Raw genomic sequence first — 25,578 nt, 5'->3', positions numbered from 1 at the left:
CCAACAACAGTGTATAGACTGCATCTAGATCTTAATTTGAGCCAAGTGTAAAACACACTTATGAGATAAGGAAATCTGAACACTGGGAATTTGATGATATCAAGAAGTCATTCATTTCTTTCAGTGCAATAATGGCACTATGGTTACATTTTTAAAATATCTTTTAGAGCCACATACTGAAAATTTTTAAGTAGACTCTATGCCCAGAGTGGAGCCCTACATACTGAAATACTTAATTAATATGATGTCTGAGATTTGCTTCAAAATAGTCTATAGAGTAGTGGGTTGCAGATGAAACAAGATTTGCCGTAAGTTGACAATTATCTGAAGCCAGATGATGGATATACAGAAAAAATTATACTATTCTCTTAACTTTCGGATGATTGAAAATTTCCACAATAAAAGAAGATTTTTTGGGGGAAAAGGTTACAATGACACTGTCCATATTCTCAGAAGTACAATTCATCAGGCACTACTCTATGTCTTTCTAAACCCATCAAGTACCAGTGGCTGTTGCCACCACCACCATGCCAAGGTGATAAACGAGGAAAAACTTACAAAACAAAGCCAAACAATAAAAATAATGTTTACTTTATTTATTTTTTCTTTTTTTTTAAAAAATTTTTTTTTTCAACGTTTATTTATTTTTGGGACAGAGAGAGACAGAGCATGAACGGGGGAGGGGCAGAGAGAGAGGGAGACACAGAATCGGAAACAGGCTCCAGGCTCTGAGCCATCAGCCCAGAGCCTGACGCGGGGCTCGAACTCCCAGACCGCGAGATCGTGACCTGGCTGAAGTCGGACGCTTAACCGACTGCGCCACCCAGGCGCCCCTATAATGTTTACTTTATTAAAACTTTGCAGAAGCTGAATGAAAGAGGGAAGGCTTTTTTCCACCTGAGGTTAAATCCCTTCCTCTTGGGTTCTGCTGCCTATTTTCCTGAATCCCTGCTTCACACTCATGCCCCCATCAATGCAGATGTCTTAGTGACAAGGCTGCCTGCACACTGAACACATCATACAATTCATCTTTTATTTCTACTCTTCCTACATCTCATCAGACAGCAAATGGTGGGGATTTATAAAAGGGCACACAGGCCTATGGGGGTTATGTGAGGCTAATCACAACAGATTTTAAGGTATATGAGCTTAGACACACACTTTGGAGCGCTGGCCTTCATATCCTATCTGTTAACTCTGAAGTGCATAATATATAAATTTAACAATGCAGATTAAACAGAACAAGAACAAAGGTGTTAGCATCTTGCACCCCAGAACTTCCAACTACATGCAATCATTTCCAAGGTTGTTGTCCTTTCCTGCTTATCCAGAGTTGGATTCCACAAAGTTTGGTGCTGGAGATTCACCTTCTCCTAGCAAATGTCTATTTGACAAGTTTGCATTTTGGAGTGAAAATGTGTTTCATTCATGTTAAAGTGTGTGTAGTGATTTGGTAGGCAACAAATTTGGGGGCAAAGGCTCAAACTAAAAAATAAAAATGATATTTATTTAGCTTTTCGGAAATATAAATAATACAATAAATGACAAAGAGCAAAACAAAACAAAACAAAAACCCTGACATGTTATGATTGATCATTCCCAGGCACAACAGCATTTATTAATGAATATAAAAAAATAAATTTTATTATTTTTATCTGCTTTCCTCCCAGCTTTAACTACATGGGTGTTTTTGAAAGTTTGAGTTCCTAAGAAAATTCCACAGCTATACCGGCCCCTACAATGTGACTGAGGGAGGTTAAGATAAATTTCTATCATTGGGGATTCTGAACAACTAGATCTTCAGGAACTTAAATAACACGTGTTTTTGTTAGGATCCTTCTAACATGGGAAGATGCAGCAATTATCCATTAAAACACGATCCAATATGGATATAGGTTTTCCAAGTTCTCCACATGACTACCAGACTAGGCCATGAGCTTTTCTGGCAGCCCAGTCTGTAGCCTCTCAAGCTGCACCAAAAGTGGGATTCATAAAACCATAGATAAAGCATTTCTGACCTTTTCTCCTAGAAGTGAGAGGGTTCTTTGGGTAAGGAGGGTAAAGAGGTTTTACATCAAAGCTTGCCTTCACACTCAGTACTGGGGGAAGGGCTAAGTCTACCCAATGCACATTTGTGTTGAGTGTATGCAGTGTACTTACCCATCACCACACAAGAAGTTAAAGAGTAAATTAACACGTCACTCTGAACCAAGCCCCTTCAAAACAGAGGCAAATTCGGTGAACCAAGGTCACTTTCTGTGGTAATAGCCCCAGTTCACCTAGGTCCTTTCCTGAAGAAACATATTAATCTCCTGATTCAAGAGGCATCTCTGGCCAGGACAGAGCACTCAAGGAAAACGTAACTTCTGGGTGGAACAATGCCACATGGAGTTTAGAGGTTGTGGTTTAGTCCATAGCACGAGAAGATGGTGGCATCACTAGTATTTAGAGCTGGAAAGAGCCTTGGCCGGACCACACTTCTGGAGCATCTTTACTAATGCAGCTTAATGGCTGTTGCCCAGATGTCGTTGCTGGGGAGCGGGGGAAGGACCCATCCTTGGGGAACGGAGTTGCCTTTGGGATGATCAGATGGCACCAGGTACTGATCCCAATCATGCCTTAATAAGAACATTGTAGAACAACTGTTTATTTGTTTTATTCCAAGCAAGATGTTCAGCAAGTAAATACTCTATTTCAGGACTTAGCTTTCAAATGACTGATGTACCAGTCCACTCAAGAATTTGATTTCTAGGCATTATGCTAAGGACAGTATTTCTTAAATGTACACATAAAGGGGGAAAAAACTGCAAACAACTTATGATCTTAGGGGTAACCCAATAATAAATATACAGTTGACCCTCATTATTTGCAGGTTCCATAGTCGCAAATTTGCCTATTCACTAAAATTTATGTGTAACGTCATAATCGTTAATTGTGGTGCTTTCATGGTCACTTGCCAACATGCAGAGCCATGAAAAATCTAAGTCACTGACAGGTACATTCCCAGCTGAAGTCAAATAAGGTGACACTGTCTTCACTGTCGTCAAATAAGGTGACACTGTTTTCAGCCTCATATTGTAAAGTGTCCTTTTTGCAGTGTATTTAGTACTGCATTTTTCACATATTTGTGCTTTTATTGGTTATTTTGCCATTTAAGATGGCCCCTAAGTATACTGTTGCAGTACTAGCTAGAATGAGAAGGCTGGAATATGCCTTACAGAGAGTACATGTATATTAGAAAAACTATGTTGAGGCAGGAGTTATAATGCTGTTAACTATGAGTTCAGTGTTAATGAATCGACAATATATATTAAACAAAGTGTTTTTTAAAAGAAATACACATAAAACAATGTTATGTATTGATTGGTTCATGAAAATGTTGTGGTCCGAGGCTCACAGGAACCAAACCCTGTATTTCCTTTAAGAACAGAATTTGGCATTCCCTAATTCAACACTGCAGCTTTTATAGAACATGACTACCATGAATAATGAGAATCAACTGTACTTATATTTAAAAGCTACAACTTGGGGGTGCCTAGGTGGCTCAGTCAGTTAAGCGTCTGACTCTTGATATCAGCTCAGGTCATGATCTCACAGTCTGTGGGATAGAGCTCCACGTCGGTCTCTGCACTGACAGTGCAGAGCCTGCTAGGGATTCTCTCTCCCCGCACACCTCTCCCCCACCCCCAACCCCAGTCTGCCCCTCCCCTGCTCTCAATAAATAAATAAAAGCTAAAACTTATATATTAACCAGAAATATACTTTTCCCAGAACACAAACTTGGTATGCTAATAACCATCATTAGAGCTTTGGAAGGAACCTGATAGATCATTTAGTTCAGTGATTGTCAAACCAGGCTTTGAGGACCACTAGGCCCCAAGCAGATGTTCTGGGGAATCTAGAAACAACAAAGTGCTTCCAGTCAATAACAGATTTAAACTGTCTACACCTACGGAACCCATTCATTCAAACTGTTTTACAAATGGATTTCCCAAAAGACTGCCTTTGGGAAGAGCACTACTGCTAAAGTTTGAAGGCCACATTCCAGTCTACCATTTTCATTTTATAGGTGAGGAAAGTGAGACCCAGAAGAGTTGAAAACTCTACCCAGCTCATTAATAACTGCAGGTTAAGATGAGACCCCCTGTTCCTAGCTCTCTTGGCTTCGACCCGTAAGAACTCATAAGTCAGTTTGGGACTTAATCAGTCTCCACAGGCAAGTAGATAGGGAGGGTTTCTCTCCCTTGGTCTATTTAGCAGCAGAAGAGAATTAGGAAAAGGAAGCCGATGCTTTAAGTCAATGTAACAACTACAGCATGAGACAATACAAAGGGCAAGTCACAACCTGAGTTTCAGTTTCTTCACCTGTTAAAAGAGTCATTTATTTCTCAAGGACTGAGGACTAAACAAGATTTATGTGGCATCCTTAGAATTAAAAACTTTATATAAACCTGTACGGAACCTAAAAAAAGAAAAAGCAATACACCTCAACAAAATAAACACTGTAAGTGCTTCTCGCTACCTAAGGGGAAGGTGGCATGGAGAGTGCCCCTCTGACCTTATCTGGATGAGTGCTGGCAGGGAGTGCTCAGCTTGGAGGTAATACTGTCGGAAGGGTTGCAGGAGGTGTGCAAGTGGGAACTCATCTGAAAAAGAAAAGGCACATTACCACATCATCATGTCTCATACCTAGAGGCAAGCTGACTGAACCTATGACTATGACAGTACAACAATGCGATGAAATGTTTCATCTTTATCCATGATTTCCAGTACACAGTTCAGAATTTTAAGTCTCAAAGGTTTCATTTGCTGCCTACCACCTTAGTTTAGGTTGAGATCACCCATTAGGGAAAGAGCTGCCAATCTAGCATCTTCCCTTTCTCCACTGGTTACAAAAGAACTTACGTGGATCCCCAAATAACTTGGACTCAATTTCACGCTTCTGAAGTAAAATTTTCTCTTTTTCTTTCCTCTGTTTTTTTTCAAATTCTCTTTTCCTCTCTTCTTCTTGTTCTCCTTCCAACATAACTCTGAGGGCTCTCTCTTCAGCTTCGTATAATTCAGAGCGTTTTTTAATGAGTTTTCTTAGTCGCTGAAGATGATGCTCAAAAGTCTCATCTGCTGAGGCTGGAGGACAGACCCCTAGGAAGAGATCCAAACAGCATTTTAGATACAACTTTTTATCCCCAACATGTGTTCTACTGAGCAGACACAAAGTCCTACTTATGTTATGAATTTGCTTAGTTTATAAATTCTAACCAATCTTCAAGGCTCAATTTGATCTTGAGTCTCCAATTAATCTGACCTCACCCTGACTTTCTCTAAGTCCTCTCTTTGGATCATACCACTTAACCTTTGATTTTATTTCTAATGGTTTTGATCCTTTGGTTGGACAGAGAGCTCACTATAGAGAGAAACTCTTACACTTCTTCATTGTGATATTCTCACAGCACAGGCTCCCAGAGCAAGTAATAAACAATTTACCTTCTGATTGAATCTGAAGTTCTAGGAGAAGACACTTGGATAGTGAGGAAGAAATACATGTAACCAATCTACTAACCTCACAGTCTGCTACTTAGTGTAGGATGACCAAATATTTCAGTTTGCCCAGTTTTAGTACTGAGAGCCCAGCGTCCTGGGAAACCTGGGATGGTTAGTCGCCCTGATTTAACTGTGAAGTCAGCTAAAAGGATGGCCAACACAGCTAGAGCCACAACTGTGAAAATTTGATTATAGACTAGTTAGTAGGTGATACCAAAGAATTATTACTAATTTCGTTATGTGTGACAGGGGCATCATAGTTGATTATGGGTATTTTATTTAGGTGTTCTATTTTTGTGCATGTGTGAAATTTTTCATAAAATTCCATAAGGTAAAATATTTTTTATATTTATATTTATTTTTTAAGGAAAATACCTTAAAATTTAATGAATACTTGAGAAGACTGCAGTTGTGCACTCACTAGCCACATGGCTCTGTGACATAAAAGCTGCTGGAGCTGCTAGGTGATTCATCCTAGAGTGACATGGGTGCAGTCCATCCTGTTAGTCCTTGCAAATGTATTTATTATGGGAGCATTTTAACAATACCGGATACCAGGAAGAAAAAAATTCAAATCCCACTAACATAATAAACCATTTTTATTTCCCCTATTGATTCTGCAGTCATTTTTGTCCATACATTATCAACTTCACATAGTTCAACATAGTATGTGTAACTTCTACAGCTCCAGGTCAATTCTCTACATTCTTTTCCAATGTTTATAATTGTTTGTTTAATGGCTCTATCCTGTTTCATCAATTCAATGTACCATAATTTACTTAACAAGCTCCCTACTTCTGGACACTTAGGCTGTTCCAAATGTCCTGCCAGCATATACTGTTACAATCAATACTCCTGGGCACGTTACTTTTTTCCTTCTATCGATTATTTCTATATGATAAATTCTCAAGAGAAGAAATGTTCATGAGTACTTTTAAGACTGCCTAAATGTGGTAATAAACTGCTTCCTAAAAGAGTTGATCAAGGCCTTTGGAGGTCTGCTTCTCTTCTCCCTCAACCACTGCAACTAAGTGGTTATGGAATTAGCTCTCCTAGCCTCACCTCCATGGCTAACATTTCTCCAGATCATTTTCTCATGGCTGGCACTCATTCCCAACTAAGGAAACTCTACAACTCAAATCCATCTTTCACTAAGTTGCCAAATATTTTCCAAATACACACAAAATTCTTACGCATGGAGAAGTTCAAGCTGTCACTACGTTGTTTCATAATAATTTCATGATTTTGTTTAATTTCTTTACCTAAACCAGGAACTGGCAAATTTTTCTGTAAAGGGCCAGACAGTACTAAAATCTGCCAGTATGGTGAAATTACAGACACTGCATCAGCCCCAAAGTGCCTCCAGATCCCATGAGGAGCAGTGGCCTGTTCCCATCTCAGGCTGCTAGGCCTGAACCACGAACCCACACATCCCTCACCCTTTCACTGATCACTTCTGATCACCATGACTTACTCCCTCAGAAACGGCAATCCTCACCCAGTCTTCCTCTTGGCCCCATGTACTGACACAGTCTAGTTAGTTCCTTCCACCTCCACCACTCACTCATCCAGTTCCTGCAGTTCCTACATACCAGTACCTTCTCCTTTTTTCCCCTTCAGCCACCCACACCTTAGGGCTTTGTCCAGTCTTTGAGCTTTGGAATGATCAAGAAACCCTGCTACCTCTGTCTTAAGCACAATTCTTTTCTTCCTAAACGAGGACTTTCTACCTTCCCAGTAGTCTCTTCTCCTTCTCCCCAGAGACTCTTGTCAGCCTCACTAAAAGTTCCAAATGAATGTATCCAAATCTACTCGCTTTTCTACTGGTCTTCATCAAAACTTGTGGTCACCCATAAAGCAAAATCCTAACAACCCTGTGCTCTGTGCTCACCTGCCAGCTGCAGAATACTCCTGCAAGTACTGATATTGTGGCCTAGTGCCAGCATAGAACTACATCAGCTGGGCCCACAGCACCTGCCTACAACCAAACTCCCATGGGTTTCTAGTTGGCTCCCACTCATTCTTCACAGCAGTTATTTCAAAACTTCACTGCTCTCCTAAAGCCTTTCTCTTCTATTGCCTCTCACCAAACCATCCAGCCTATCTTAGAGAACACAGGCTAGCAGGCAGGACATCTCTTAACTTTCGGCCCCCGATTTCACTCATCTGCATTACTACCCCTCCTTGTCTCCTTCATTTTCTTTCTTTTTTTTTTTTTTTTTTTTTTTAACGTTTATTTATTATTGACAGAGAAACAGAGCATGAGTATGGGAGGGGCGGACAGATGGAGAGACACAGAATCTGAAACAGGCTCCAGGCTCTGAGCTGTCAGCACAGAGCCCGATGCAGGGCTCGAACTCACAAACCACGAGACCATGACCTGAGCTGAAGTCGGACACTTAACCGACTGAGCCACCCAGGCGCCCCCTCCTTCATTTTCATTCCAGTGGAGACAGATCCTTCTACACTTAAGTTAATCCCTCCACCTGGGATCGGAGTCTTCCTACCTTCTACAGGACTTTGAGCCATCAACTATCCTTCCTGAGTCTCTCTGACCCTCTCCCTCTACTCATTCCGCAATTATACATGTTCAAATTTTCCCCACAACCCTAAGGGTACCACCCCGCCCCTCCACACTACCACTCCACATATATTGATCTTGCTCACTCCTTTCTTCATTTTTTTTTGAAAGTGCAAATGAGCAAGGGCGGAGCGAGAGAGAGAAAGAATCCCATGAGGGGCAGAGAGAGAGGAAGAGAGAGAGAGAGAGAGAGAGAGAGAGAGAGAGAGAGAGAAAGAGAAAGAAGCAGGGCTCACCCATGGTGGGGCTCGGGCTCACTAACCATGAGATCATGACCTAAAGCTCAAGTCAGATGCTTAACTGACTGAGCCAACCAGGCAACTGCTCACTCCTTTCTTCAGAGGCAAACCTTTTTTTCTTTTTTTAAACTTTATTTTAATGTTTATTTACTTTTGAGAGAGACAGAGACAGAATGCGAGTGGGTTAGGGGCAGAGAGAGAGGGAGACACAGATCTGAAGCAGGATCCAGGCTCCAAGCTGTCAGCACAGAGCCTGACTCGGGGCTTGAACTCACAAGCTGTGAGATCACGATCTGAGCTGAAGTGGGATGCTCAACCAACTGTGCCACCCAGGTGCTCCACTCCCATTTTTTTTTTTTTTTTAAAGAGAATGCAAGCAGGGTAGAGGGACAGAGAGCGGGGGGGAGGGGACAGAGAGGGAGAGAGAATGAATATCTTAAGCAGGCTCCACATCAACGCAGAGCCTGACTCAGAGCTTGATCCAATAACCCTGGAATCATGACCTGAGCCAAAATCAAGAGTAGGATGCTCAACCAACTGAACCAGGTGAGCACCACAGGCAAACTTTTAATAAGTTGAATTCACTGTTTGCTTTTCTTAATCTCTTATTCCCTCTTTTTTTTTTAATTTTTTTTCAACGTTTTTATTTATTTTTGGGACAGAGAGAGACAGAGCATGAACGGGGGAGGGGCAGAGAGAGAGGGAGACACAGAATCGGAAACAGGCTCCAGGCTCCGAGCCGTCAGCCCAGAGCCTGATGCGGGCCTCGAACTCACGGACCTCGAGATCGTGACCTGGCTGAAGTCGGACGCTTGACCGACTGCGCCACCCAGGCGCCCCTCTTATTCCCTCTTTAATGTAGTCTAGTCTGGCTTCAACCCATACCATTTCACTGAAAAAATGCACCTAGCATAAGTCACTGATCATCTATTAGGTACTAACTCCCATGGATGTTTCTTTTCTTTTTTTTTTTTTTAACGTTTTTATTTATTTTTGAAGGAGAGAGACAGAGAGACAGAGCATGAGCAGGGGAGGAGCAGAGAGAGAGGGAGACACAGAATCCGAAGCAGGCTCCAGGCTCTAAGCTGTCAGCATGGAGCCCGATGCAGGGCTCAAACTCACAAACTGTGAGATCACGACCTGACCCGAAGTGGGATACTTAACCTACTGAACCACTCAGGCACCCCTCCCATGGATGTCTCTTAATCTTTTGAAACGTCTTTCTTACAGATGAGGAAATCAAGGCAAAGAGAAGTTTAAGTAACCTGCCTGAGATTACACAATCTTTCTGAGCATTTGCCACTTTCCAGAAGGAGGCAGAGGACCTACCTTTTTCTCCTATCTCTCTGACCTCTCTTGTGGCCACCTGTTTATCCATCTTGATTTTTACATTCCCTAGGATTTTGTCTTTTTGGCCTCATCTCAGGCCACACAACTCTTTTAAGGTTATTCCTACTTGTGGCTACATGCTGATGAACAGGCACCTCAAACTCAACAAGTCCCAAACTGAACTTGTCAACACCAAGTATATTCCTCCTACTACGGCTGAGTTCCCCAAGTTATTTATTTATACACGTGTATTCTCCCTCGCTCCTTTATTCATTTCTTAATGACCCATAGTTCACACTCCCATATTATCTGTGCCCAGACTATAACAGCCTTCTTAGTCTCTCTCCTTTCCTCCCTCCTTCCTAGATGATGCAAACCTTTCTCTGCTCTGCCCACCAATCATTGTTGTCATTTCACTTTCTGCTTAAAACCTTTCATGGTTCCTCTCACCTTTAAACATAGGTGAGATGTCTAGTCTGGCCCATAAGACACTTTGCAATGTGGCCCTGCTTACTTACATATCCAACCTCATTCTCTCAGTACTTAGTTGGAGGTATATGCACCTTGAGAGAGAAGTATTAAGTATATAACGCAACTAGCTGCTTGTTACCAAATCATTTTATGCCCAAGCCCATTAACTCCACAGAGGCTGCTTATTTTTATACATCACAATTCCTCCAAAATTTCCTCCTTCTTTTGGATGAAAGTGAGGAAGACTAAGAGTGAGAAATTATGCTAGTAAATTCACTTGGCAAAAGTCTACTGACCACTCACTCACAGAGGACATAGGGTAGGGGAATATTAAATAATAGCCCTCAGGTTTTCATTCTCATAAAAAAGAGGTAAGGCTAGACACAGTAGATGCAAACTCCCCTTTGACTCATGAATGTGCTATGAGGGTCATCTGAGGCCTGAATCTGAATCAACCGCTCTAAAGGCTGGCATGCAGAAACTTATCACTTAGCTAGTAAATGAGCTGGGCTGAATACATAATGATCACAACCCAATGAAACTTAATTACGAAGGGTCTGACTCACAGTTTTCATTTATATTTTAAGCCACACAGGGGAAATAATTTGCTACCATGGTACTTGCTAATTTGTGTACTCTCAAATATCCTTGGTGAATATTAACGGCCTATAGCCTACTAAATAAGGCAGTATGTGGTCCAAACCAGGTACAAGTGAGAAGGAGCAGGTCACCTCAGCCCATTTCTGGTAAGGATGGAGGATGCTGCATCTGTATTTAGTTTTGAAGAACAGTGAGAACTTAAAATGGCGAAGATGGGACTAAACGCCCTCCACACAAATAGACTGGCAAAAGCAAAGATCAAGATAGGCAAATGTTCAAAGCACAACTAGGGAACTTCTAGAAAACCAGTGCTCCCTCTAGAGGCAAGAGGAAACCAATGAGATTTTCTGATCCAAAAGTGACAGTCATGTAAGCTGAAAACATTCATGTACACTCTGCAAGGTGCTCCCTGCCCTATCCAACCATTCATAACTTTAAAAATATCAATGTTTCAGGTTTAAAATATATCCAAAGGAGCATGCCAAGTTTTCAACACCTTCTAAAACAAAGTAAAGTAAACAGTAAATATAGGACAGCTTCTGCCTTGGCACATGGGCAAAGATGACTAGCCATGCCAACCTCACTCAGAAAAGTGGCCAGGAATGCCTGGGGGCGGGGGAGGAGGGGATGATGAATCAAGGGAAAGGCAGTGCAGTGGGTTCCCACACCTGCCTCTCTTTTCAACCCTGTCAATCAAGATATGAACAATTTCTGAGGCTTCCTGCTTCAAAGGTTCTGAGGTACTACTGACAAACTTTGTTACCTTACTGGGTGAAAATAATTAATTATCAAACATTTTCCTTCAAAAATTTGGGGGAGGGAGGGCACTAGGATAAAGAAAGGGAAGGAGTGGGGCATGAGATGAATAAATCCAAGTAGAGATGCAAAGCCATGGTTACCCTTCCTTGCTGCTGCCTCTTTCCTGAGTTTCCTCAATTTCTCCAAGGCCCGAAGAATGTCCACCATTCTTTTGGTGTCTGCTTGTTTTTTCCTCACTTCAGATAAGACACCATCAGCAGCAGCTTTAAGTTCCTGCTCCTGGAAAAGAAAGAGAGTCTATGAAACCTGGTATTAGGAACAACCTCAAAGCAGAGAACAGCTGCCCAGCAGTGAGATTTCAGAGGATTAGGCAGTCTCAGGGATAAGAATTTCTACAGGATCTACATCCCAATTTCCTGGGCTATACACAACTGCTCTCCGCACTGGTCCAGCCAAGGGGTTAATCTTCTCTGCAGCTTCCATGTGGGAGCTCATCTTTGTTTTTTCCTCAGAATTTCTCCAAGTGCAGTCCAAGGAACATCTACATCCAACTTACTTTAAGTTGGGGCTCTCTTGTTAAAAGTGCAGATTCCTGGACCCAAAGACTTAGATTAGAATGGAAGATAAGGAATGGGGTTGGAAAGGCCCAGGACTGTACAATTCTGTCAGTGACCCACAACACACATAGCTTGCACTCCAGTGTTCTAAAGTGCCAAGGATCTTGTGACACGACAGCCTTTCAAACACAGAAGACCCTATCCTACTCATTTTTGCTTTTTTTTTTTGAAATATACACCATTACCATCTTTATTTATTTTAATTTTGTTTTTTATTTTTTTTAATTTACATCCAAATTAGTTAGCATATAGTGCAACAATGATTTCAGGAGTAGATTCCTTAGTACCCCTTACCCATTTAGCCCATCCCCCCTCCCTCAACCCCTCCAGCAACCCTCAGTTTGTTCTCCATATTTATGAGTCTCTTCTGTTTTGTCCCCCTCCCTGTTTTTATATTATTTTTGTTTCCCTTCCCTTATGTTCATCTGTTTTGTCTCTTAAAGTCCTCATATGAGTGAAGTCATATGATTTTTGTCTTTCTCTGACTAATTTCACTTAGCATAATACCCTCCAGTTCCATCTACGTAGTTCAAACGGCAAGATTACATAAGACCCTATCCTACTCTTAAGTTGGTTCACAAGTAGACGAAATAACTCTGGTTCTTTAAACCACCACTCACAGGACCCTGTCTCCAACCCCCTCATTGTGGGTGGTAAGAAAGATCCTTTTGCCTAAAGCTCTCAACCTGTGTATCAAATAAGTGCCTGTAATTCCACCAATACCACCACATCATACAGACATCATACAGTTTCCTTCTTCTGCTTGTACTACTCTCTCTGCCTGGAACTGCACCTGTTGCTTTCACTTGGCTTTGACATTTTCTTCAAGACTCAGGTCAAAGGTCCCCTATCTCATACACAAAGCCTTCCCTTACCCTGTTTCCCAACAGATTGGATATTCCTTCTCTGGGTTCCAATAGCACTTACAGTTGAAACCCTAACACATACCATGCTGTATAGACATGGTCCCCATGAGGCTCTAAGCCCCTCAAGGACAAGCACTATATCCTAATCGTCCCTATCACCAGCACCCAGCAGTGGGTCTGGCACATAATGGGTTCTTATTAAATGTCTGTGAAACTGATACAAACTCCTTAGATTACAGTGTTGCCTCCAAGTATTCTCCTTAAAAGTACTGATATTCCTGGAGGTGTGAAGACAAAGTTTGCCGTCACTACATTTCTGGAAGGAGTTATATCAGAATCTAGGCAGTAACAGACACAAGGAGTATGAGAAGGAGGAAATACTAACTAGTTGTAGAGTGAAGGGGCAGGGGAAGCACCTACAGGCACTCATAAGTAATGAGAATGCCTTAAACAACTATCTGACCAATTTCCAGTTTCACTCTGGCGCCTACTTAAGAGCTTAAGATCAAGAGGCTTTGGAATCAGCCAACCTGGGCTCAAATCAGGAGCAAAACAGCTAGGAACCAGTTGTGTGGTTGTTGGCAAGTTAACTTCCCTAGGCCTCAATTTCCTAATCTGTAAGATGGCTTACCTTTCAGGGTTGTTACAAGGATTAAAGATCTGGTATATGCAAGGAATTTAGAGTAGCACCTAGTATTTGGCAAGTGCTCAAAAACACCATTGTTTAACGGGGGGTGGGGGGGGTGGGGGGGTGGGGAAGGGAGGGGGTTGGAAATACCTGGTTTAAAACTCCTAAACAAAGGGATCCTGCAGAAGTCATCACTATAGCCCCATCAGTCAATTAGAGTATATGTTCCTTGCGTCAAGGCCCCACGTGTTCTATATTTTGTATTCTTAAAATCACCCAGACCAGTACAAGAAGCAAGGACACAGATTCTTGTTTGCCTTGATTGTTAGTAAGCGGACAGAAGGTTGTAATAGGAGGCAGGGCGTCCGTCATCCCTGCAACGCCACTGTGTAATCCTATACTTTGTGTTTACAGAACTCGCGGTGCATCTAGACCATTTGTGTTTTGTATTATACAACATTAACAGGCAATCAGTATAGGGATACGATGTCGGAAATGCTGGCTATCTTTTAATTTACGGCTGAGGAAAAAGGCTTAGCTGTAGGAAACGACAGCGCAAAACCTCACGGCCCTTCAGGTTCCAGACTTGAACTACGCCCAGCCTCCGCACATCTGCCGCTCTTACCCGCTTCTTCTCCTCCACCTCCTGCACGCACTTGACCCTCCAGAGGTCAATCTCCTGCTCTCGCTCCGCTGCTCGCGCGGCCTCCGCCTCCCGCTCGGCCTCGCGTTCCCGAGCCCTCTCGCGAAGCCGAAGCCGGCGGCGCCGGACCCTCTCCAGCCTCCGCCGCGCCTCACCCACATAGGCGGCCTGGGTCAGCAGCTGTAGTCTCTCGGCCAGTTCGGCGCGCAACGGCGCAGCCTGGGCATGCAACAGTACCCAGGCCGCGCCGTCAGCCTCGGCCTCGCGCAGGGCCTGGCCCAGGTCGCGCAGCCGTCGCACCAGGCGCAGAGCCCCGCGCAACCGCGCGCGCACTTCGCCCAGGCTGGGCCCGGCGGGCGCGCGTGGAGGGAGTGGGCAGCCCGCCCGCCGCGGGGTTCCGAACACCGCCTCTAGCCACTGCCGGTCGCGCAGGCGCTGCAAGGCCGCGTCCCCGAGTACGTCGGACGGCGGCGGCGCCTCAGGCCAACGGGGGCTCCACGGCGGCCCCGGGCCTGGCGGCGGCGGCCGTGGCCGCTCACCAGCGTCAGTCCCCGGGAAGGGCCGGCACTGGGGCGGCGGCGGAGGCAGCGGCGGTGGCGGCACCGGGTAGTAGACGCCGCCGCCGCCACCGCCGCGAGAGGCTTCCCCGGGGGCCCGGGGTTGCAGAGCCAGCGGGGGCTGGAGGAAGGGGGCGGAGGCCCCCGGAAAGGGGCCGGGCCGCTGGGGAAGAGGCGGCGGGAAAGCCGGGGAGGGCAGAGGCGGTGGCGGACAGCCGAAGGGAGCGGGAGGCGGCGGCTGCGGGGGCGGCGGGCCTGGGCGACCTGGGGCGAAAAAGGGCGGCAGAGCCATGTCCACGACGAAGGGAGTCAGAGAAGTGACAGGAATTTGAGTGGTTCCTGTAGAGGGGGTAGGGGGAAGTGACGTACTACGCGCGCGACGCCTATAGAACGCTTCCGGCCCAGAGAGCCTCGCCAGTAGGTTGGCATTCCTTCAGTTCGTCAATTCCTAAATATGAGTAAGCGTTCGTCTTGCGGAGCTAGCTGTTTTGCGAACAATTTAACAGCTACAGGTCTTCTCCTCATAGAACCACCTGCCTAGTAACGAAAACACGTTAATCAAGTAATCGTGCAAACAAATGCAAAGGTGCAGCAGTAAACGGAAGTACAACCAAAGAGGAAAACACTGGGTAAGAAGAACTTAAAAGAGGTTTTGACTTAGTCAAAGAAGTTAGGGAGGTTGTCCTAGGATTTGAGCCTTTATCGTGACTTGGGAAATAAAGGCAGAAGGAAATGGTAGATAAAATTAAATTTCTTTTATAATCTGCATCCCATTGACAAATACTTGAGGCAGGCAGAGTGTAACATTTCTCCAGGAACTCCCAACTGTCTGATTAATGTTTTTCGTTAGAGAGAACAACCTTAGCTTGACAATAGTTAAGCCTCCAGAATCCTGTGAGCCTTTAGCATATAACTTTGGAAACTTCCCATTGACTTTACCTTCACCAACTCCCAAGTATATAACCACTCTTGCCTCACGGTCCAGGCAGCTCTTTCTGCGCATGGGTCCTGTCCCTGTGCTTTAAAAAAATCACCTTTTTGTATCAAAGACATCTCAAGAATTCTTTCTTGGCCGTGGGCTTCAGACCCCACCATCACTCCAAAACCCCATCAGGAACAGCATTTGCAAAAACTCCCCAGAAGGTCAAGCCGGGGAGCTGAAAGAATGCAGTTATGGATGTGATGTGATGTTGGCGTCCCAGAGCGAATGATCAAGAAAGAATTCTTGAGATGTTTTCAGTGCAAAAAAGGTGGTTTCATTAAAGCATGGGACAGGACCGTGGGCTGAAAGATCTATACTGGAATTGTGAAGAGCAATTGGTTATATACTTTTAAGTTGGAGGGTGGGGTAGAGACAGTCCTTCAGGAGTGACAGCAGTGAGCCCAATGCAAGATCGTGGCCTGAGCAGACGTCGGAGGCTCAACCAACTGAACCAGCCAGGTGCCCCTCCAAAAGGACTTTCATATGTTAACGAGGACTTGCAGTGTCCTGCAGGTCTGGTTATTGTTAAGCTAAGGTTGCTTTTTGCCTCTAGTAAAGTATTAAGACAGTTGAGAGTTCCTGGAGGAATGTCATAATCTGCGTGTCTCAACTATGTCAAAGGGCTGCAAGTTGTAAGGAAATTTAATTTTATCTACACTTCCTTTTTCCTTTGTTCTCCTTCTCAGATGGAACACAGAAAGCCTGAAGGGAGCTGGCAGTCCTGGGAGGAGGACAGATTTTAGCATTATAGGATCTCATATCTTAAGAACAATGGAAAATCACTGGAGGGGAAGGAAAGACCATGCCACATGATTAATGATGAGGGAACATAACACAGCTGAGAGCAAAATACAAACTAGCACCACCACCACCTACTTGCCCTGCCCAAGGTGGAAAGGGGTTTAAGTGCTTGCCATGGTTATGTGGGAAACTAAGGCAAATGAAAAATTCCCTTACCTTTGGAAACTTCCTTTATCTCAACTCCCCCAAGGTATATACTGGGAATCATATTCCAAGCTTGTGGTCCCCTGATATACATCTGAAGGGTCTCATAACAGAGAGATAAATACCATTTTTACTAAACGGTAATAAATGCCATTTTCCTAACAACAGCTAGCCCCTCAAGGTCCTGGAATCCTTGCCTCCAAAATTTCTTAGAGACTTACGCTGTCCTTAACCCCACTCCCAACATGAGGGTATATAATCAGTTACCCGTCACAATCCCAGTGCAGCTCTTTCTGTCCACAGGTCCTGTCCCGTGTTTAGTAAAAACACCTTTTTGCACCAAAGATGTCTTCAAGAATTCCTTCTTGGCTGTTGGCTCAGAATCCCACCATCACCCCCAAACCCCATCAATTAGATATTTAAAATTAAACTATTTTGAGATAATTGTAGATTCGTGTGCAGTTGTAAGAAATAATAGAGGGAGATCATGTGTACTCTTCATCCCAGTTCCTACCAATGGTAATACCTTCCAAAACTGTAGTACAATATTACAACCCAGATATTGACATTGATATAGTCAAGATACAGAACATTTCCTTTCCATAGCTTCCAGGATCCTTCATTTCCCCTTTTATAACCACACCCCCTGGCAACCACTAACCTGTTCTTCATATAACTTTGTCCTTTCAAGAATGTCATGTAAATGGAATCATGCATTACACAACCTTTTGGAATTCTCTGCTTTCACTCAGCATAATTTTCTGGAGATTTATTCAGGGTGTTGTATCAATAGTGTTCCTTTTTATTTAAAAAAAAAATTTTTTTTTCAATGTTTATTTATTTTTGGGACAGAGAGAGACAGAGCATGAACGGGGGAGGGGCAGAGAGAGAGGGAGACACAGAATTGGAAACAGGCTCCAGGCTCTGAGCCATCAGCCCAGAGCCCGACGCGGGGCTCGAACTCACGGACCGCGAGATCGTGACCTGGCTGAAGTCGGACGCCTAACCGACTGGGCCACCCAGGTGCCCCTATTATTGTTTTAAAAGTTTATTTATTTTGGGAGACAGAGTGTGTGTGTGTGTGTGTGTGTGTGTGTGTGTGTGTGTGTGAGAGAGAGAGAGAGAGAGAGAGTGAGCCAGGAGAGAGAGAGAGAGAGAGAGAGAGAGAGAGAGAGAGAGAGAGAGTGAGCCAGGGGAGGGACAGAGAGAGGAGAGAGAGAAGCCTAAGCAGGCTCTGCGCAGTAGGCACAGAGCTCAACTCAGAGCTCGATCTCATGAACAGTGAGATGATGACCTGAGCTGAAATCAAGACTCAGACACTTAACTGACTGAGCCATCCAGATGCCCCAGTTGCATGTTTAGTTTTTAAAGAAATTGACAAATTATTTCCAGAATGGCTGCACCATTTTACAGTCCACCAGCAATATGGGGTGATCCAGTTTCTTTGCATTCTCACTAGCATTGGTGTTACTAGTTTTTATTTTATTTTTGTACTTCCTTAATGGCTAGTGTTGGACATCTTTTCATATGCTTATTTGCCATCTGTATATCCTTTTCATTGAAATGTCTGATCATATCTTTTGCCCATTTTCTAATTGGATTGTTTTTCTTACTGTTGATATTTAAGAGTTCTTTATGTATGTGTTCTAGATACAAGTCCTTTGATATGTGGCTTACAAATATTTTCTCCCAGTTTATAGCTTGTCTTTTAATCCCCTTAACGGGATTTGGTTTTTTTTTTTAATAGAACTTAAGTCCTTAATTTTAATGAAGTCCAACTTACCAGTTTTTTTCTTTTATGGATCATTCTTTTGGAGTCAGATAAAGAATTCTTAGCTCTACATCCTGAAATTTTTCTCGTGTGCTTTTTCTAAAAGTTTTATAGGTTTACATGTAAGTATGTAAGTCTGTGATCCATTTTGAGTTAATTAAAAAATATTTCTAATATATATATATTGAGGAGAGGAGCAGAGGGAGAGAGAGAGAATCTTAAGCAGGTTCCACACTGAGTACGGATGTAAGGCTCGATCCCACAACCTTGGGATCATGACCGGAGCCGAAATCAGGAGTCAGATGCTTAACTGACTGAGCCACCCAGGCACCCCCTGAGTTAATTTTTGTATAAGGTGTGAAACTTAGGTTGAGGTTCTCCACCTCCACCCCTTTGGATGTCCAATTGCTCCAGCATCACATGATTAAATCTTCACTATTCAAAGCAATAATAGATGACCCGTTGGGTAAGAGTCCAGATCTATACCATGAGAACAGATCAATGCCTGACCCCACCTTCTAAGAGACTTCTTATATTTCTGAGATTTTTTAATAATGTTCTGTATTTTACTTGTTTCATTTTTTGTAATACTGTACAAAATACTTAAAGGCTTCAATTTTTTTTAAGTGGACTTCACACCTAGTGCAGAGCCCAATGTGAGGCTTGAACTCATGACCCCAAGATCAAGACCTGAATTAAGATCAAGAGTCGGATGCTTAACCAACTGAGCCACCTAGGCGCCCCTAAAGGCTCCTATTTTTATCTAAAACTGTATTAGGTAAGTTATAACTTATATTTTCTAGATACTCAGTTGTCAATATCATTTACTAAATATTCTTTTTCTCATTAATTTGAAGTATCACCTTTTCCAATACTAAATTCCCATATGTATTTGGCTTCATTCTTTTCGAATTCTAAATTTGCATATGTATTTCTGGTTTTTCTTTTCCATTGGTCCGTTCATTCGTGCACTGTTACACACTTAAGCTTTTAAAACTTTATAATATATGTATAGCATAAGGTATATATATGTGTGTGTATATGTAATATACATTTGTATTCTCTCTCTCTCTCTCTATATATATAATTTTTTTTAATAGAAGAGGCAGCCCCTCTTCATTCTTCTTTCAGTGTGGTTAAATGGAGAGGTTCTGGAACCAGTCTACCTGGGGTTAAATCCTGTTATTTACTAGTTATGTCACCTTGGAAAAGCTACTTACCCAGTCAGGGCTTCAGTTTATAAGAAGGGTTGATAATAGCATCTACTTCATAGAGTTGTTGCATTAAATGCATGCAGAGTAACACAGAGTAAGCACTATATGAGTGCACACTATCATTTTGCTTATCATTCTTGTTTACTTTTCCATAAATTTTAGAAATTTAAAAAATTTTTGGCATTTTATTGCAATATTAAATTTATAACTATAGGGTTAATAGACATCTTTATAATACTGAGTTCTCCCTTTGAAGAACATAGGATTACCACTTTTTATCAGACAGGTTTGCAAACACTTACCCAATCTGTTCTTCCATTTCCACTGCTATCACCTTAGTCCAACCCATTATATATATACATATTTTTAATATTTTTATGTTTATTTATTTTTAAGAAAGAGAGAGACAGAACATGAGCAGGGTAGGGGCAGAGAGAGAGGGAGACACAGAATCTGAAGCAGGCTCCAAGCTGTCAGCACAGAGCCCGACGTGGGGCTCGAACTCACGGAACGTTGAGATCATGACCTGAGCCAAAGTCAGATACCCAACCAACTGAGCCACCCAGGCGCCCCATTATCTTCTTTAAATAGGCCTGAGTGTGTCTGATTTCATCCTTGTTCCTTTATAGTCTGTTCACTTATACTGCAACCTGAGTGGTCTTTTAAAACTTAAGTCAGGTTATGTCATTTCTCTGTGCAAAACCTCCCAAAAGCTGGTCATCTTACCCAGAACCAAAGCCTGAAAGGGAACTAGAAACAGCAAGACCAATTTTTATTGTGGAGTGGATGTGAATTCATAGGAGTTCTGTTTATTATGATGAGAGCTGATCTGAAAAACAGGAGGAAAGTGATGAGGTTGGAAATAGAGGGGCAAGTGCTGGAGGAAATGTCCACAACTAGGCCTCTGGTCCTGTTTCCCTCCATTTTCCTCAGAGCCTTCCCTTCCCAACAATCTATAAAACACACATCTAACAATGCCCAATTCTCCTGGTTAATACTCTTTTAATAATGCCTACTACTTTCTGTATAAAATTACAACTTAACCTGGCATACAAGATACTCTTCTAAAAAAAATTTGGAGACACAGAATTGGAAGCAGTCTCCAGGCTCTGAGATGTCAGCACAGAACCTGACATGGGGCTCGAACTCACGAACCGCAAGATCATGACCTGAACCAAAGTCAGATGCTCAACCGACTGAGCCAGCCAGGTGCCCCTGGCATACAAGATATTCTATTGTTTTAAAGTGTATGGAGCACCAAATATATGGGACATTATGGTTGGTGCTGATTATAGTTAACAAAATATGCAGTCTTCACCTTAGTGGAACTTAACAGTATACTTGAAAAGACATGTGAAAAATAAGCTTGGGATTTCTCAACTCCTAAAGCTCCCTAGTTGTTTCACATTTATTGAGATTTTGATTTAATTTTCATTATTTCTTTCTGACAAATTCCTACTTGATGGTCCAGATCCGTCTGGGCCATTACCACCTTTTGTGTCACCACACCCAGACCTACCTCATTTCTATTATGATGCCCTGATGTTTTTGTTTGCATCCCCTAGTAGACTAGTAATCTTCTTGAAAAACTTGGTCTAGTCTAATGTGGGGCCTAGGCAGGACATTCAAGGGAGGATTTTCAATAAATGCTTAACATAAACTTTAATAACAGACTTTGTGAAATCTACAACTTTGTGGAATTTATTAGAGGGATATGAAGGTGCCAATGATTAACCAATCACTAGAATAATGCAGCTCTTATCTGTGTCCTTTTAAAAATGGCACTACAGGGCACCTGGGTAACTCAGTCGGTTAAGCTGGATCAGGTCATGACCTCATGGACAGTGAGTTAGAGCCCCACATTGGGCTCTGCGCTGATAGTGCAGAGCCCCTTGGGATTCTCTCTCTGCCTCTCTCTCTGCTCCTCCCCTGCTTGTGCTCGCTTACTCTCTCTCAAAATATATAAACATTTAAAAAATAATAAAAACTGGCACTACATATGGACATACCACCACCACACTCGCTTTCATTTAGTACTTCTGTTTTATTCAAATGCCAAAACATAAGTTTCAAGTACAAATTGTAGTTATACTCAGTTTGTTTGATTTAAAAACATCAATTATGCTTTGTTAACAACTTCCAAAACCAAATGTAAGTTGTTGTGACTAAAATGTCTCCCAGTCCATTTCTGGAGGATTACCCTTAATATATTTAGTAACTACTCCAATTTTCACTCTACAAAAAGGAAAATGATGATGCTATAAGAAAAAGATAGTGAACAGTTATAATATGAAAGACTTCCTGAGAAAAACTTTAACCATTGCTAGAGAGACTAAGAAGGATACCTGTTTCTATTCCATATTATAGCAAACAGGTTTAAACATTCTGCAAAAGTGCATTTCTGGTCCTACCCAGCCATAAATAGATATCTCACATCTCTTATTACATCATAGAAAGCCCAACTTTTCATCAACAGGATTTAGAATCTGCTTGAGGTTCTTTTCCTAAGAAAAAGGGGGTAAGAGGAAAACTCAAGTGTCTATAAACCAAATAATGAAGACAAATATTTAAATGTACTCTGATTTAAATACTTTCAAATGAGGTTGAACTGAGTGAATAGCATAGAAATTTGTATCATCAACCTTAAAAGATACCCAAATATTTTAATATTTATAGAATCAAATGAAGTAACTTCCATTGTTAAGTCCCTCCAAATTTTCCCCACTGTTTAGTTTTGTTATATAAAGAAGGTTAAGAACTTATATTTTAATGTGAACACATTCATTTCTGCTGACAGCAAAGCATAGATTTTCTTTAATGTTCTATGAAGACAAGGAATGAGATACCTAGGATCAAAGAACAAAACAAAACAAAACTAGCTGAGTAATTTGGTAAGTGCACAATATTAGGGTATTTTATTTAGTTTAACACATGGCTGTTACTATGACTGATGCTGCATGCTACTTTTAGAATTAGATGGTCTTTTCCTGAAGATTTAAGGCAGACTTCAATTCTATCTGCACACTCATAGTACTAAAATGGATCAAAGATGGTAAATAAATCAGACAAGTCAGCAAGGGAATAATGGCCCTTTTTATAGTACCAGTTGGAAAGTTGGTATCATGCATTAGCAGATAAGACCAAGAACATAGCAAAACAAATCAGCAAAATATAGTTCTTTAGGGTACTTTTTCCATGAAATTTTTAACTACTTGGAAACTACCTGTTCCAATTTTCAAGATGAATAAAATTCCAATATTTTCAGGAAACAAATATGGGTAGAAAAAGGATAAACTAAAAAATGGTATCTTGATCTTCAATTTTAAAGAATTTATTTTCCCATTTGTAGAGTAACATTATTGTAAAATCCACAGTTACTGCAACACCTGCATTGCTTAAAGGGACTCCTAAGAATTTTGTTAAAGCATATTTTTAAAAAACTGAACCAAAATAATGTACATTTTATCTCTGAACGTTGTATCATTAAAGTCCACACGATGTCCTTTGTATTAAATCAATGTGATGTTACATAATGTACATGATCTCATTTTTATCCTAAAGGCTTCTGACCATGTATGATATCCAAGATAGATCCAATGCTTTTAATGTCAGACTGTAGAGACATTTACGATTCTAAACAAAAGAAGGAAAAGTTTTATATACAGGACGGAAGTCTGACAGTTTAGCTGTTTGCTGCATCTGCTTGGCGAGGCCATCCTTCTTCTTCAACTCCAGAGTCATATTCTTCTTCAGAGGATTCTTTTGTTGGAGCCCTATAATAAAAAGTCATCAGGTTTTTTAAAAATAAAAATTAGGTTTTTAAAAAATTTTTAAATAAATTGTTTAAAACAAATTTATTTAAATTAAAATTTAATAAAATTAAATTTAAATTAGGATTTAAATAAACATGATTTCTAGACTCAAAATAATGTATTAACCCACCTAGCTAAAAAGAACACACAAAAAAAGTAAGATATTAAGAGCACTTTTAATATTCAGATTGCTTAGTGGTGAAATTTGGGAAACATTTAGATCACACAGCCAAGAGTTGCAAGTAATTTCCCAATATTTTCCCTAACAAATTTATTCCTGAAATAAGTTGACAAGGCTTCAACTGTGAAGTCTTAAAAAATCCATTTCTCCAGAAAAAAAGTAGAATCTATTATTTCAACTCAAATGCTTGACATTTAGCATATATCTATAGGAAAGAAAGCTACAGCTTCTGACCAAATCTGATTTGCCTCAATTTAAAATTATGATCAGACCACCACAACTTCTTTCTATATTGTTATCAACCAATAAAAGACTATGTCTCTGAATAACTAACAATTTCCTCCTAAATTATCTTAGAAGATACACAAACATAAAACATAACATACCTTGTGACTTAGTTAAAACAGAGATCTAATTTTTGGTATGTAACATTACTGTCAAGCACTGTACAAGAAATATTTATTGAATAGGTCAGGTCAGTAAAGTACAGCCTGCAGGCCAAATAAAGCTCATCATCTGTTTTTGTAAATAAAGGTTTAATGGAACACAGACATGTTCATTCATTTATGATTATGCTATGAAGGCAGTGGTGAGTAGCTGCAATACAGACTTGTACATCCCTGTGGTATTCATCTAGCCCTCTATTAGAAACTCTGCTGACCCCTGGGATAAATAAATGAAGCAGCGAAAAATGTGTCAAATCTGTCAACTGATGTGATACAACAGAAAAATTTGTGAAAGACATGAATCAAGTCACTCATAAATGGCAGAATTAGCAGCAAAGTTCATTTAAATCTCTTCATTTGGATGACTTTTATGTCTCTTATACTTGTTACTTACAGGAAAAAAGTGCAGGCTAATTAAAAAAATTTTTTTAATGTTTATTTATTTCTGAGATAGAGAGAGACAGAGCATGAGTGGGGGAGGGGCAGAGAGAGAGGGAGACACAGAATCCGAAGCAGGTTCTAGGCTCTGAGCTGTCAGCACAGAGCCTGACGTGGGGCTTGAACTCACAGACCGCGAGATCATGACCTTAGCTGAGGTCGGACGCTCAACTGACTGAGCCACCCAGACGCCCCATAAAGTATAGGCTAATTTTAAAAATCAAATTTCAGACTCACAAAATACTATTATTCTATAAACCAAAATTAGAACATTTTTTCTATAGAAAATTTGAGATTATTACTTCCCTTATGAATATAAGTATGCAATTTTTGTGACAGACCAATAAACCATAGCAATAAAGAGCTGATTTTAACTTTTAGATTTGGTCTAGCTTGACAATACACTTTACCGGATATATCCTGGTTCCTTTTTCCCTTCTACTACTTCTTTATCAACCTCCACACATACGATATCAGAATTAGGAACTTCAAACATTGGTTCTAGTAACAGCTTTTCCTAAAGAGATAAAAAGTGATAAATTACATGGGAAACTGAGGTTACACAGAAAATACTTATATTCCATAGACCACCAATCAAATTCATTAACTCAACAAATATTACTGAATCCTTATTATGCACCAGGAACTGAATGTTGAAAAAATATCACTGTAAAAGCTTTCACATTCTTCATATTAAAGCAGCTGCTGACTAAATTCAGAGAGAATTCATTTTATAAGGGAAAGCTATTTATCTGTAGTTCTGCCTATTTAGGTCACCACGCACATATAAAAAGACTACACTTCTGGATTCAGATGTTCCTCAGCATTCCTGGCGTTACCAAAGAAGTCAACTGGTAATCCTTACTATGAAAATGATTTAATCCTAAGCCATCTCTATCAAACTCTTCAATTTTGAACTATGACTTCAAATAACCACTTGTTTTGTTGCAGTAGATTT

The 25,578-nt window shown here is 41.3% G+C and overlaps 2 protein-coding genes across 2 annotated transcripts in view; both read right to left on the bottom strand.

Annotated features, from left to right (window-relative positions):
• Window positions 1-1,599: 1,599 nt before the first annotated feature.
• PDCD7 (programmed cell death 7) lies at window positions 1,600-15,188 on the bottom strand. The gene is made up of 5 exons (XM_043555156.1): window positions 14,257-15,188; window positions 11,661-11,799; window positions 4,906-5,142; window positions 4,559-4,646; window positions 1,600-2,618 (listed from the first exon to the last, which is right to left on the bottom strand). Exons 1-5 carry the CDS (start codon window positions 15,121-15,123, stop codon window positions 2,495-2,497), a joined length of 1,455 nt encoding a protein of 484 aa, XP_043411091.1. The 5' UTR covers window positions 15,124-15,188; the 3' UTR covers window positions 1,600-2,494.
• A 6,579-nt stretch (window positions 15,189-21,767) lies between these two features.
• The window catches only part of CLPX (caseinolytic mitochondrial matrix peptidase chaperone subunit X), a 40,616-nt gene continuing 36,805 nt past the window's right edge, over window positions 21,768-25,578 (bottom strand). Inside the window, exons 13-14 of the mRNA XM_043555155.1 lie at window positions 25,031-25,137; window positions 21,768-23,516 (exon numbers count right to left, since the gene is read on the bottom strand). Of these exons, the coding sequence (XP_043411090.1) occupies window positions 23,426-23,516; window positions 25,031-25,137 (198 nt within the window). The 3' untranslated portion in view covers window positions 21,768-23,425. The remainder of the gene's footprint in view (window positions 23,517-25,030; window positions 25,138-25,578) is intronic.

The sequence above is a fragment of the Prionailurus bengalensis genome, chromosome B3, assembly GCF_016509475.1.
Source record: "Prionailurus bengalensis isolate Pbe53 chromosome B3, Fcat_Pben_1.1_paternal_pri, whole genome shotgun sequence".
NCBI lineage: Eukaryota > Metazoa > Chordata > Mammalia > Carnivora > Felidae > Prionailurus > Prionailurus bengalensis.
The sequence above is the reverse complement of the archived record's forward strand: the minus strand, read 5'-3'. Positions and strand labels throughout refer to the sequence as shown.

What these genes read in the sequence shown, in the direction of transcription:
- PDCD7 (XM_043555156.1), bottom strand. Translation starts at nt 15,123, where the DNA reads ATGGCTCTGCCGCCCTTTTTCGCCCCAGGTCGCCCAGGCCCGCCGCCC. An exon ending in AGGTGGAGGAGAAGAAGCGG is followed by an intron (nt 11,800 to 14,256) that starts GTAAGAGCGGCA and finishes TTTCTTTTCCAG; the next exon opens with GAGCAGGAACTTAAAGCTGC. An exon ending in CCAGCACTCATCCAGATAAG is followed by an intron (nt 2,619 to 4,558) that starts GTCAGAGGGGCA and finishes GTTCTTATTAAG; the next exon opens with GCATGATTGGGATCAGTACC.